This window comes from Melospiza melodia, chromosome 14, assembly GCF_035770615.1.
Source record: "Melospiza melodia melodia isolate bMelMel2 chromosome 14, bMelMel2.pri, whole genome shotgun sequence".
Classification (NCBI taxonomy): Eukaryota; Metazoa; Chordata; class Aves; order Passeriformes; family Passerellidae; genus Melospiza; species Melospiza melodia.
Genome location: NC_086207.1, coordinates 11,438,100 through 11,451,785, shown reverse-complemented (window position 1 = coordinate 11,451,785; position 13,686 = coordinate 11,438,100). Strand labels below are relative to the sequence as shown.

The 13,686-nt window shown below is 48.8% G+C and overlaps 1 protein-coding gene and 2 long non-coding RNA genes across 5 annotated transcripts in view; 2 read left to right on the top strand and 1 right to left on the bottom strand.

The window, feature by feature from the left end:
* Positions 1-310: 310 nt before the first annotated feature.
* LOC134424708 (uncharacterized) lies at positions 311-5,617 on the top strand. Its single transcript, XR_010029478.1, has 2 exons — positions 311-738; positions 1,972-5,617. It is a non-coding gene; the product is annotated as an uncharacterized LOC134424708 (long non-coding RNA).
* JADE2 (jade family PHD finger 2) overlaps positions 3,428-13,686 on the bottom strand; it is a 75,229-nt gene continuing 64,970 nt past the window's right edge. For 2 of the 3 annotated variants that reach the window (XM_063168689.1, XM_063168688.1), the window contains 2 exons: positions 10,168-10,296; positions 3,428-7,966 (listed from right to left, as the gene is read on the bottom strand). In XM_063168689.1, the coding sequence (XP_063024759.1) occupies positions 7,107-7,966; positions 10,168-10,296 (989 nt within the window). In that variant the 3' untranslated portion in view covers positions 3,428-7,106. The remainder of the gene's footprint in view (positions 7,967-10,167; positions 10,297-13,686) is intronic. The other variant, XM_063168690.1, reaches the window with a different exon arrangement.
* LOC134424710 (uncharacterized) lies at positions 7,965-13,664 on the top strand. The gene is made up of 2 exons (XR_010029479.1): positions 7,965-9,851; positions 10,291-13,664. It is a non-coding gene; the product is annotated as an uncharacterized LOC134424710 (long non-coding RNA).

Below are 13,686 nucleotides of genomic sequence, written 5' to 3'. Positions count from 1 at the left end.
CCCAGGAGTTATGGCTGCAGATGTGTTATTTTGCTTTCTTGACCTGCCGTTTTTTCCCCTGCAAAAACTCCATTTCATTGATCTGACCATTTGGAGCTCATTGCAGGGCTGCTAATGACCAGGTGGAACAGCAGCATTTTAACCTCTGCATTTTCTCCTCGTGCTCAGTGTCAGCATTATAAAGTACCACTTAAAATGTAAGCAGAGGCAGTCAATTACTTTAATCTTTATTACATCTGAATGTACAGCAGCTACTCCTGAGGAAAAACACTGCATCTGACACTCAGCAGAGTGGGTTTAGCTGGGAAACACCATCCCAGCACTTTGGGAAACGCCAAAATCCCACTTTGGGAAACTCCACCCCAGCACTGCACACAGCAGCAGAGCTCAGACTCCCCAGGGCTCATTTCTCAGGGCACCCACAGCACTAACAGCACCACCAGCACCTGACTTCCGATTCTGGAAGGGAGCTGCATCCCTCTTACCACCTAATTCCCCTCTAAACTCTGCTGTTTGCATGATTTATACCCAATGCAGACAAGGTCCAGGATCTGTGCCCACAGCACCCTCTCATGGATGAGGGATGGGTAAGGGCAGAGCCGTGAGCCCACCCTGTGCCCCCAAACCTTCCCTGGGGGCTGGGCACCTCCCCACCATGACATCATGATGGATCCCAGCACATTTGGCCATCTCAGGAGAAAGAACCAGCAACCAGCACCAGTCCCAACTCATCCCAAGGTAAGTTACCTTGGGAAAACGTTTCTGTTTAAACTCTCCATGAAAAATGCCTAGTTAGACCCTCCACAAGTCTAGTTTTCACTTGTGCGTTAAACAAACAGGGAATGAGTTTGTCAAATAGAGTTTGGGATGGGCAAGAGAGCAGAGTCAGTGCTTGTGAAACCCTCTGGATCAGGCAGGGTCCAGCCTGGCTGCAGCGGGATTTTTCCCTTGTTTTGTGGGTTAGTCATAGGTTTGTTTATTTTTTTAGGGATTTTTTTTCTTATTCATCTGTTGCAATCACAGCAGACACATCATTTCACAGCCCTACATGGAAATCCAAGACCAAGGAACTATTTTTAGTGCACAAAATGTCTCTCCTAAATGTATTAACTTTGGAAGAGTAAATATTAAATATGGTCTCATCACATTAGAGGCATTTATGCAGAAGTACAGCACCAGCGCTTTTAATGGGTAGGGGAAATTATGTTATACCACCAGCACTTAATCAAACACAATAAAACAAGGTCTTACTGCAATTCTTTCAGGATAAGCTGAAGGAAAATTAATTCCCTTGCACATCCGTGGCTGATGATTTACTGACACCGGGGGGTATTTGACCCATTAGTATTTATGGTGGCACTTGCAATCTGTATGCTAAACATATAAGGACAAGCCTAACATTTATTTTGCAATTAAATTGAAATGAATCTTTGGCTACTCACTCCAAACCAAGGCATTCAGCACTATCTGTGCTGAAGATACTATAGGCAAGCCCTGAGTGAGTACCATAGCCCTATGTGCTCTGCCTACAAAGACAAATTTAATAACAACTTTTTGTGACTTTATTGAGGAATAATTTCTCAGGCTGGGCTGTAGGATGGTGTGGTGCTGCTGGTGGAGCCCCAGTGCCCCAGGTCTGCCTGTCCCTGCCCTGTCAGCAGTGCCCTTTGTGGCTGGTGGCTCTCCTCTGGTGATGGTCAGGGGCACTGGGGTTGCTGCCTGGGTTTGGCACTCAGGGCTGGGCTCCTGGCCTCATGGAACTTCTCCTCACTCCTTCAGAAGGCAGCTTGGGGTTTAGCAGGTGTCTGTCTAAACAGCAAGGTGTCAGACATGAGCTGCTGGGCTGTTCTTGGTGTGTTGGTCAGCTTGATTATTTTATCTCCTGTGAAATGGGGTCTCTGGGAGAGGAGGCGACATACAGAGGTGATGTGGTCTTTTCAGCAGCCCAAAATTCTCTTCCTTTGCTTGCAGGCACTTCTGTTCATTCCCCATGCCCATTTCCATGATACATCCAGCTGGACCATCCCAGCCATCTCTGGTCTAATGCAGGTGCCAGCAGGCAGGGATGCATCTTCCCAGGAATTTCGCCAGCTCTCTCTTCCATGAGCCTTAAATATTTTGGAGACAAAATCCTTGCCAGTTTGTAAAGATGATGCCTCATGTTCCCCAGAACCAGATCTCTGAGATCCATCTGGGCTTGGCATCATCCCCTTGGACATTTTGGGGCTGGGAAAGGGGTTGCTGATTCAAGTTAAACAATAACAGTCAGGCTGGCCTTGCTCCCTGCTCTATGGAATGGAACTCCAGAATATCTCCCTGCCTTGAACAGGTGAAAAACTTGCTAGAGAAGGCAACTCTTGAACTGGCTTTTTGACAGTTTCATGCACATCGCTGTGGGCATCACACCTGCACTGAGGGGCTCTGGGGACTGAAGTTTATCTCTAGGGTGCTTGGAGAGCTGTGAGCAAGAACACAGCCCAGTAACAAAATCCTTATTCTTAGCAATAAACCAACCCTTTTCCTTTTCATTGAAGTGCTAAATTTGAGGCCATGGTAGTTGCTCCACCCCCCAGAAAACCCATCTCAGATGAGTTTTGCTCTGACTTCACTGTGCACCATGACCTACCTGATTAATCACTTAACAAAAAAACTGAACGAAGTATGTCTGCTAAATAGCTCCTTTTCCTTCAGCAGCTTGGGCACTTGGGCAATTTTACAGAAGAAAAATGTGCCAGTAAAGGCCAAAAATGGTGGAAGAGCCATTCCTTAATGACTTGAATATTTGCTGAAACAAGGCAGCACCCTTGCCTGTGGCCTCCAAACCAGCCAAGCATTCACAAGATGTGGATCCTATTCAAGTTTTTAAAGCTTTAGTTCCCATCTCCTCCCATGGGCAGAGATGCCACTCACTGTATTGGCTGCTGGTTGGCACCAGCAGGATGCAAGGAGTGTCTCACAAACAGGAACACATCACTGGAGTATTTTGGATTTCACAGCTTGCTTTTGCTCCCATGAATAGCAGATCTAGCAGTGTTTCCCTGCCTGTTAAAGCAGCTCCTGGTGCAAGAAGCTGTTCCTCTGAGCATCCTGTCTCACAGCAGGACTTCCTCTGTGGGCTTGGCTCCAAGTCTGCAAAACAAGACTTAAATCTCCACTAAAAAGGGAGCTACCTTGAATTACAGAAACTTTCAGGCATGGGGAACTTTGTGAACATCCTCTTGCTTGGGCTTGCCCTTCCAGCTGTTAGAAACATCTCCAGCTGTGTTTCCCCAAGAGCTGGCTAAGATTTGGCAATGGAAATGCAATGAAAGTTCAAAAATGTGCTACTCACAGGCAGAGTGGCTGCATCAGCAGGGCTGGACCAGCATCACTGCATCCCTGGCATGAGCCTGCTCTGTGTGACCATGCTCACTACACCAACACGAGGTACACAGAAAACACTGCTTTATTGACTGCATTAGCCAACACATTGAGGAATGCAAAGGGGTTTCTTTTCATAAGCAATGGGCCATGGTCCCAATGTGTATTAAAGCATACACTGTATCTAAACAGGATGAAAATAATGGCAGACAGAGCTATTCCAAGGCAACACAAATAGCATGCATAATACAGTCTCACACAGAACGAGTTTGATAACATTATATTGCTTTAAGGATTAACTAACATGGAAAATGTACAAAAAGGAGAAATAGGTTTTTGCATTAATGAAAAATACATTTTTTCTCTACAAAGGAATTTCTAATACAAGAAAATAAATATTGCAACATAAGCCAAAAATAATTTAAAATTGCTCTTTTCAATATATTTTCAATATTTCTCTTTTGTATTAACAAATGGCACATCACGTTCTTTGAAACAAAGAAAACAGAAGGGTTTCTCCTCCTGTGACATTCATATCGTTTCCTGTAACTGATGTGAAGTGGGTTGGTTTGCATGTGGAATGGTGCAAACTGCAGGGGATTTCCTTAAAGAACAACCAAACCTCATGCCCTGCCCTGTAGCAGCATCTTCCTGCAGCATCTTCCATCCTGGCTCCATTCTGCATCCAACCTTGGGGTGAGCTCCATGGGACAGCAGGCATCCTAACCCCATAACATAGGTGCAAATGAAAAAAGAAAAAAAAAAAGAAAAATTAAAAAAAAAATCAAAAGATGGGTGTGGGGAAAATGGGAGTGTGGAATGGGAGCTGCCCTGGGGAAACTCCCTCAGCCATCAGGGCTGGGGCTGGTGAGGGGCTGTGCTCCATCAGGGAATGATGCTTTCTGCATCCTCATCTCAACAGCGGCTGCTTCTCCAAGGAAACAGGTGCTCTTACAGTGCAAATGTCAGTTCCTGCAGTTTATACATCTTAAAAGATAACATTTCTGTACTAAAATAAACCTTTTTTTCTTCTCTTTCTATTCATTTCAAAATACATTTACATTAACATCAAAAATATTTTCCTTGTGCATTTTCTCTCCAGAACACCAGACTCCCCTGCTCCCAGGACGCTCCAGGCAGGGGATGCTCTGGGGTGGCTGCAGCCATCCTGCCATGGTCCAGCCCTTGCTCAGCCCCAAAGCTCACCAGAGCCCTTTTCCTCCTCTCTATTCCTGCCATCCCATTCTTCTCCCTGTGCCCCACCAGCTTGCTTAGCTTTTCCCCCATCTCCCGATGGCAAAACATGATGCCTGATATTTTGGAAGTGTTTCAAACTGTGCTATTGCCCAATGTTGGAGGTGCCAGGTTGGTTGTTCTTTAAAGTTTCCCCATTTTTGCTTTCCTGTACTGAGAAGACAAGTAGTGCAGAAGCTGATGAATGGAACTGTGTACAGTGAAATTTGTGGATTGCTTTTTTTTAACCATAATTGAGTGAAGCACACGGAAGCAAGATTCATTAAAAGGCAGCATATTGATTATTGTTATGACTCGTATACTAGGATACTGGAGCTAAAGCTAGCAAGCCTGATAAGATAAACTAAGTCCTATTTACTGTATTTAACATTATCTGAACATACTGAGCCTTAATTAATGAGCAGATTTTCATTTCCAACCTCAATGGATTATGCTAATTTATAACAAAGGTAGTTCCTGTTTTGTTGGTATTTTGCTGTTTTTTTGTTTTCTTTTGTTTTTTCCCCCACTAATAACTTGTGTCACATTTCTCCCATCTGAGGAAGATTCCTTCCCAGGCACGGTCAGTCTCAGCCAGGTGAGTGCTGGGCTCAGGCAGGGCTGGGCATCCCACCCGCAGCCCCCACCGGTCGCCGTGTCTGGGATCAGCTGGGCTGTCATCGCTGATCTTTGCTGCAATTTGATCAATAATAAGGACTTTGGAAGGCTGATAAAGATGATGATCTACTCTAAAACACCAATCGAAATAGTCTCAGAGTTTCAAAAAGAAAGCTCACAGTGAAATGAGCAAAAAGCATCGGAAACCAAAATGGCAGGATGCGGTCTCGGAGCAGCAGCATCCCTCGGAGCAAGCTTGGAACCTAACGCCGCAGCAGTGTGGTATGAGTGTGTCTTTAGTCCTTGGTTGCTAAATAACTTCCAATTTATTTTTTTCATAATGACAAGTTTCCGGTTTCTGGCTGTGCTGCTTGACTGTCAAAATATTTCTTTGGCATCCACAAAATTCTTTGACTGATTGGTTTGACAATTGCAAGGTTTTTTTGTTTAGTGATGGGTTTTAACCGGTTGCAGAAGTGTCCCAGGTTTGGGTTGGTTTTGTTTTTTTTTTTTTAGTTTTTTTTTTAAACATTTTTTATTTTTAAAAAACAACAACAACAAAAGTTTCAGTGAATTCCTTTTTTTTTTTTTTTGTTCCCTGAGCTCACACTGGGGTCACTCCAATAAAACACGTAGCATGACTTAACTGTGACCTTTGAAGCCAAAACCGAAGTAATGGTGCAATTAAGTGCAAACATGGAAATTCGCCTGACTTATAGGTAACATGGGCTTTTAAACAACATTTAAGGCTTACTGGGGACATTTTATGCATTAAATTATTGTAATATTTATAATGTCAGCTTCTGTGAATCACCCCCCCACAACGAGTCAACAGCTTGTAACCAGGATTTAAGGTTAAAAAAAAAAAAACCAAAACAAAACAAAGGATGGAGAGGAATAAATTCACCATTTCCATTGTAGCATTTAGAAGGAAAACATAATGGTGGTGGCAACATAATTTCCCCTCAGTGACGGCACATTTGGCCTTGGGGCCATGGTTTTGGTTTGCAAGGGGGATTTCAAATGTGCTGCCCTGGCATGGTGGGACCACAGCAGCACTGGAGGGAAGCATGGGCAAAAAAATTGCTCAGCCTCCCAGGTTACACCAACCCTGACTCCCCATGGTGGTTTTAAAGGATGCTTTCCTCCTCCATCCAGCCCCACATTTCCATTCTCCACTTGCTCATCCATTCACCTGAGTAAATCCCTTCAATGTTTCTAAGAACCTCACTGGGGGCATGGACGGGGAGGACGTTTGCATCCTGGCCCCTGGACGGATCCCAACCAGATGGAAAGGTGAGGGGAAAAATAACGACCAAGAGGTTTTTTCCCTAAAAATAGAAATGTAACATTGCTCTCTTCCACCCCAAGCGTTTTCCTCCAACAAGCTTTTTGTGCTTTAGTCATTATTTATTTTAGAATCGCTTATTTCGCTTCCTTCTCTCCGCACACACAGGTGGGAATTTCCCCTCCCACAGCTGGCCACTGCCGGACCCTCTATCGCTCTCTGCTCTGAGGGCAACCGTCCCAGGCAGAAATCTGCCCCTCATTAAATAATGCCCATTAACTGAACTGCCATCCCTGCAGAAAGCACGGGTATACCGGCACCCTCCGCCCTCTCAGCGCCCTCGACGTCGGTCCTGCCGGGTGCCGGCTCACGTTCCCAGGCAGTGGGGTCTGGCAGGGAGCCGGGGAGGGACCACTGCTGTCACAGTCGTCGATGTCGGTGAAGCTGAAGCTGTATCTCAGGCGTTTCGAGAAGAGAAAGACAACAGTGCCGAATTTCCAACTATATACACATATTAAAAACCCCCCTCGCCGCGACACCAGGCAGAAATTGGACATGGCAGTTGGAACTGGGTTGAGGCCTCACGGAGCCGGCGCAGTCGGAGGAATTAGGAGGCCAGGATGCTCATCCTGACGATGTCCTCGCCGGCCGCCTCCAGCTGGCCCCGCTGCGCCCGGCCGCCGCGGGACTCCCCGTCCGAGTCGCTCATCTCGGCGTCGGAGAAGTATCCGTCCGTGTCGGCCTCGAAGCGCCGCAGGGCAGCTCCGCCAGCGCCCTCGGCCTTGGGGGGCTGCGCCCGCCGCGCCCCCCGGCTCTCCTTTGGTAATTTGAACCGCACGATGGTTTTGGGGCTACCTATGGAGTCAGGCACTTTGGCCGCGGGGCTGGGCTCCGGCTGAGCGCAGCGCGGCGTCTCCTCCTCCTCCTCCTCCTCCTTGCTGGCGCAGCCCCGCGTCCCAGCAGGGGGGTGAGGCTCGCTGGCTTTCTGGAGAGAGCCCTTCCTGGCCACCTTTTTGGCCTCGCCCGTCCCTTTGCGGTCGGTGGGGAGCTTTGCCGCCCCTTTTTCCGACTTGCTGGGTCTGGAATCCAGAGAGAAGGGCTTGGTGGGATCCTCCAAGTTGCTGGCGTTGTTAGTCCAGGGCTCTGAGCCCTCCGGGTGGCCCCCGCTCACTGCACAGGGGCTGCTCCTCGGCAGCTTTTTCTTAGTGTTCGTTCTCGTTCTGCTTTTCACTTTCTTTGTGGTCTCGCTCTGCCTGAACGGGGACCTGAGGGAATGGTCCATCATGAAGCTCAGCAAGGTCTCCTCGTCCTGGAGGAGCTCCTCGGAGAGGCCGGGGGTGCTGGCCTCGTGGTGGGCGTTGTTGAGTGACCACTCGCTCATCGCCATGTTCTCCGCAGTGATCTGCACTGACTGTGCCAACCAGCTGTTGAAGAAGGTCCCGTCGATGGGGAAGGAGGTTGACAAGCCTGGGGAAAACAAGAGCGGAAGATTGCCTCAGAAGCCAGGAACAGGAACAGCCATGTTGCCCTCTATCACCATCACCCACACCACCAAAACTCCCTGGCACTGGAGAAACCCTTGGAAGATCAACTACAATGCAACCCACCAGACACAGAGCAGGGGCTACTCTATTACTAGTGCTGAACTTGGGGTTCACTGGGGTCACAGCACAACAGCCCGAGCAGTCCCTCACATCCAACTCTCCACAAACCTCCCTGAACACAAACCAAGCTTCTTCCTTCAGTGAAGATGACAAGGAATGGCACATCCCAGCACAGGTGGAAACATTCTCATGAAAAGGTGGACGACAAACAATTCAAGCATAAGTTAAAAAATATGGTGACAGAGCAGGACAGGGGAATGACAGGTTCCCCAGGAAGCAGCTGCTGCAAGGCCACCCCCAGAGCTAATCAGCCAGTGTGGTGATGGGACCACTGCTGTGATGGGACCACCTGCTCTGCAGGTCTGAGAACATCTCAGAAGGCATGGAAACTGAAGAAGAGGAGCAGAGATGAAGGCTGGAATGGAAAAAGCTAAAAAGCTTCCTGATAATGATCATTGAGAGCAAGAGTGAGCACTGTGGGCTGGGCTAATTGGGTCCAATTAGTAATGGGAAAGGTGCACACCTACACAGGCACAGGCAGTTTTAGTCTCTGAAACAGAAACCCACGGATTCAACATCTGAGGTGGTTTTATGGATGGAGGAAAAATGAGGTTTGATTTTGGATTTCAGGAAGAGCTTTCCTTTGAAACAGACAGTCCAGCAACAGAAACGGAAAGAGCGGTGGCCTGGGCAGGGTGACTCATGCCCACAAGGTTTGCTGGTCGCAGTGTCAGCCTTACATCACCCTCACCTGTGAGCAGCAACACAGGCTGTGACCCTGCACCTCCTGCAACTCACCACAGCCTTTTTGGAGAAGACAGCACCCACCCTGACAGCAGCCCAAGGCAGGAAAGGTGAAGCAGGAGCAAGGATGAACTTTGAGTGTTGTGTGATACCCAAACACCAAACAGCCCAAGTTTTGTGGGCAAGAGCACTGCCCAGCTCACCTTCCCCAGCCCTGCTCTGATGACAGCAGCCCCAAGGGATGCTTCAAACCCTTCACAAAATGGAGGAGGTAACAAGACCTTGGTGAAGCTTTAGGTCAAGTTGCCTGGTTTCCTAAGCTCATAGCCATGCAGTTTTCCTCTGAGATTCTCCAGCCTCCATTGTTTGCTGGAATTTGCCCCAGTAAATCCAAAACTACTTTAGCAAACAAGAGCAGAGACAGAATGAGTGCAAAAGCCCCATTTCCAACAGCTCTGAGATGACCAGAAAGCAGCATAGTCAGGTGAGCAATGTGCAAAGCAGAGCAAGGCAGGGAGGTCCAGACCACCAGACCTCCCACAGAAATGCTCTGTACCCACTGGAGGGTTTTACAGCATCTCCAGACTGCCTGAGAGTCTCAAAGGACCAGTGCTCCCCTGTGCCCTGGCAGCCAGGCACACATGAACTCATCACCTCCTGCCTCTGCTGGTGGAGGTGGCAGCTCCAGAGGAAGTCAAGCAACAGCCCAATTCCACATAAAAACCATATGCAGTTGTCAAAGACCTTGTCCAAAACAACCTTTTAGGTGATGGGGACCTGCTGGAGGTGGCTGAAGCATGTGCAGGGCCAGGTTCCTCACCCTTGAGCAAATTCAAGAGATGGATGAGCTTTATGCCTGACTCCTGGATGTTCCTGCACCACTGGCACAACCAGCATGGCCATACATGCCATGGATGGTACAGAACACCTCACAGCCCACGTGCTGCACTCACCATCACTGCACAGCACAGAAAGCACAGGGCAGCAGCCCTACCATGGGGTGGGTAAGTCTGATTTTATCACCTGAAAGTGAAATCCCGCTCCAGCAGCATATCACAGGTTTTGTGACACATTCCCCCAGCCCTGGAGCTACAGGGGGGAATTTTAAATCCCCTGCCCTGCCAGTGAGCATGTTTCTGAACCAGTCTCTCTAGCAGGACCTGGATAATTCAGGCTGATTCCCACAAAAGTGAGATGGAAAGTGTAACTCCACGGTGTTACATGCAGGAGGGATCAGGGGCTGGGACTCTCAACTCTGCTCCCCAAAAGAGGGAGCCTCCAGCACCGCGGGTCAGCTCTGCGCCATAAAATCAGACTTACCCAGTTGGCCCAAAACAGTTTCGTTGACCGATTTCCTTTTCTCTGTCTTCTCAGGACTATTTTTTCTACCATCTCTTCCTTTCCTTCTTGGGTCACTTTTCTTACCCTTTGTCTTCTTCCCAGTTTGTTCTGGCATTTTTTAGGAAAAAAGGAAAACGCCGTGTGAGACGAGGCATCAGGGATGCTGCGGTGAGCGAGTTCCCCTGGGCAACCCCTGCAGTGGAGACCTGCAAACACCTCCAAGCCAAAGGGAGAGCAAGGGCCACTCTCTGGCCAGCTGTAGGATAAGGTCTCTACATTTTAAGAAAATCTTAATCCTGTAGGTTATAAAAAAACATGAGATTTTAGCCTTGGAGAGGAGTGGCCACAAGAGCAGCCCCACTGAAGGCAGGTGATTTGCTGGAGGTTCTACAGCCACAGACCTGGAGCAGGACTATGGGGTGAGGACCCACTAGGGAGTAACCCCAAATCCTGCTCAGACACCTTGCAGGAGACATAGTGACCTACAAACCTGGTGCTGTGTCACCCATCACCAACAAGAGCATCTCCAGAGGGGATTTGCTGCACAGCCAGACTGACAGAGCAAAGGTACCAGCAGTTTTAGAGCCAACCTTGATCTGACCTTTTGGCAAAACTGTGCAGGAGTGAAAAAACCCCAAAGTCATATAGGTAGGAAAGATGGCCAGGACTGCCTATGGAAAGGTAGGGATCTAACTCTTAGCTATAAAGACATTCAGCTAAGAATTAGCATTTCCTAAATGGCTTTGAACATCTGCTGGATTTATTCCTCTTGGGTAAACAGGACAAATACCCTATAAAAGTACAACTTGTATCGCCAAGTAAAATACTTTCAGCAGTTTTTACTTACTCTCTTTTAGGCCATTCTCCCCCAGAAGTCCATGCTGAAACTTCTGTTAGTTTTCAGAGAAGGAAGGATATTGCCTTTAAACCAAAATGTGGGTGGCTCGTGGAAATGGAGGCAAGACAGGCAGTTTTTCAGTCTGGCCAGTTTTTCAGAGTTTAGCCATTGGCTAAACAATGATCTTAAAGAAGAAATCAGTTTATTGTGTGAGCCAGCAACAAACCCTCAGCAAAGAGGCCATGGGGTGGAGGGGTCAGAGGGAATAACCTCAGCTCTCCCCCTGCAGCAGCAGTGGAAATGTACTGGGTGGGCAGGGGAGGGAATTTGCATTGCACCTGCCTGAGTCTGAATTAACAGAGGATTTACAGTCCTGGAGTTGCTAGCCAGGAACCCCTCCTGACAAAAGGACTTACAAAAAGAAAGGAAGAAATGCAAAAGCAAATTTGGTATTTGCTACGTTCCTGCCAAGTAATGGGAGGAAGGCAGACACATTTTTCACTTCGCTTACAAAATCAAAATCTAACTTTGTTTAGACAGCACAACGGGGCTAAAGAGAAACCCGAGCAGCACTTTTTGAAGAGGAACCTGTCAAAATAGTAGCCGTGTTTCAAAGCCAGACAGTGTTTACTTTCCACTCAGTGCAAGAAAAATACAGGGAAGAGAGGAAGGTTCATTTTACACGGGAAGTTCTCACTGATTTTATTAAGAATCTCCTGCTTAAATGATCATTTGACAGCGGGAAAAATAAACCCCTCCTGTTCTGAGTTTTGTGTGGGAGCCGGTCCAAAAAAACCTTTGTGCCAAAACCATCTTTGGAACAACCCCAACAGATCTCAGTGGATGGCTACTGTACAGCAGCTAAAAACTGGCCTCATCCTGGTGAAATAATGGAGACATCTTCCTTTCTCCCAGGAAGCCCAGGTATGGAGGGGGAGCATCCTGGTCAGGAGCTGTGGGGGAGGATGCTAACAGAACCATTCCCCCCTTCCAAATCAGTGAGTGCTTTGTAATGCTGGAAAAGGCAGCAGTGAGTTATCCAACGCTTTGGTTCCACTGGACGCTGAGTATCTGCAGCTCCTGGTGTGGTCTTGGCAGGGGAACTCCTCCTGAGCTCAGGACACTCTACAGACTGATGCTGAAGGGTGCCTAATGTCCCCCTGGCATGGGAAGGACCCAGATGCCCAAACCACCTGGAGATGCCAGGACCAAATTCCTGGAGCTGGGCTGTTTCCCTGGCAGCAGGGACTCAGGGGAGCTGGGTCCCTGAGGAAGCAGTCAGTCCCTGCTCAGGCTCAAGCAGTAAGTCCATCCCAGGGGAGACAAGCAGCTCAGCTCGGTTGGTTCACAGTGGAAAAGTGCAAACACCAGCCAGACAGGGCAGGAGGGAAGGGCATCTGCAGCACAATGTGATCCCTGCACAGCAATTCCCATCCAAGCCACCCTCCCACTGTGGGCTTGTCTCTGATCACTCACCTTCAGGCAGAGCAAACACCATGGGCACAGCAGCCATGCTGTTCTCAAGTACATCCATAACATTTTGGGGAAGGGCAATTCCACAGCACCAATGGGCAATGCAGACAGCCCCAAAACACCATCAGCAGAGCCTCAACACAGCTCCCCATCATTGGCTGGCATCTGCACCCCACTGGTGAGGCTCCCAGCTCACCTACCCCCACTGTCCCTGGGAGGAACTGCTGGCTCCCATCCCACTGCTGCATCAGAGAGGTTTGGACATGAACCCCAAGGCATTTTGGGGAACACAGGTCCCCAAGGGCATTTCCAGCTATCTAACACCTTGTCTGCAAGAGAGGTGAGCTTAAAAATCTGTCCTGGCAAACTACTCTGTGCCTGTCTCCTTCTGAGAACTGTGAATGCTAGGCCGGGTTTAAAGAGCATCCTGAAGTCCCCTGTGATGCCTCCAAAACCCACAGAAGCTGGCAGTGACAGCACATGGCAGGGATGCTGCTGGCTGGGATAATGAGGAGGGGGTCCAGCTCAGGAATAAAGTGCACATAACACTCTGGGTGCCAGGGAATGGATGTGCAATGTGGGGTCCCCAGTAGTGCAAACACCATTTGTGTGTGTTCAGGCTGCTGAGTTGTACCTCTGGTCCAGTGAGGACAGGCAGAGCAACTCAGAGCACGCCAGGGACTGGGATTTGCAGGGCCCACATCAGCCCAGAGCACACCCTGGGGCCCCCCAGCCCTCCTGTGCCCCACCGCTGCCTGGCCTTGGCTATCAGCAGCAATCTGCATGGGCCCGACTCACAGACATCTCAGCACACATGTTCCTCAGCCTCCAAAACTTCAGTCAAAGGAGACTTTTGTCAAGGAAAGCTCAGCCCAGACAGTTCCTGAAGAAACCCCAACCATGTGATGGCTTCAAACACAACTCCAAAGCCACAAACACAACAACCGTCGGAAGCGGCTGCCAAAGCACCAGATGCTGCTGCTGGAAAAACTCTTCTGCAGCCACAGGGGCTGCTCTGCCCTGCCACAGGAGGCACAGGAGGAGAAGGAGGAGGGAGCAGGAGCTCTGGGCTCCGCCACTGCTTGTGCAAAAGGAAAAAAAAAGTAGGACAAAAGGAAACCAGCTTTATTTCAGCTCCTTAATAAAAGTTGGCAGAGGCTTTGCAGCCAGCAGCATGATCTCCACTA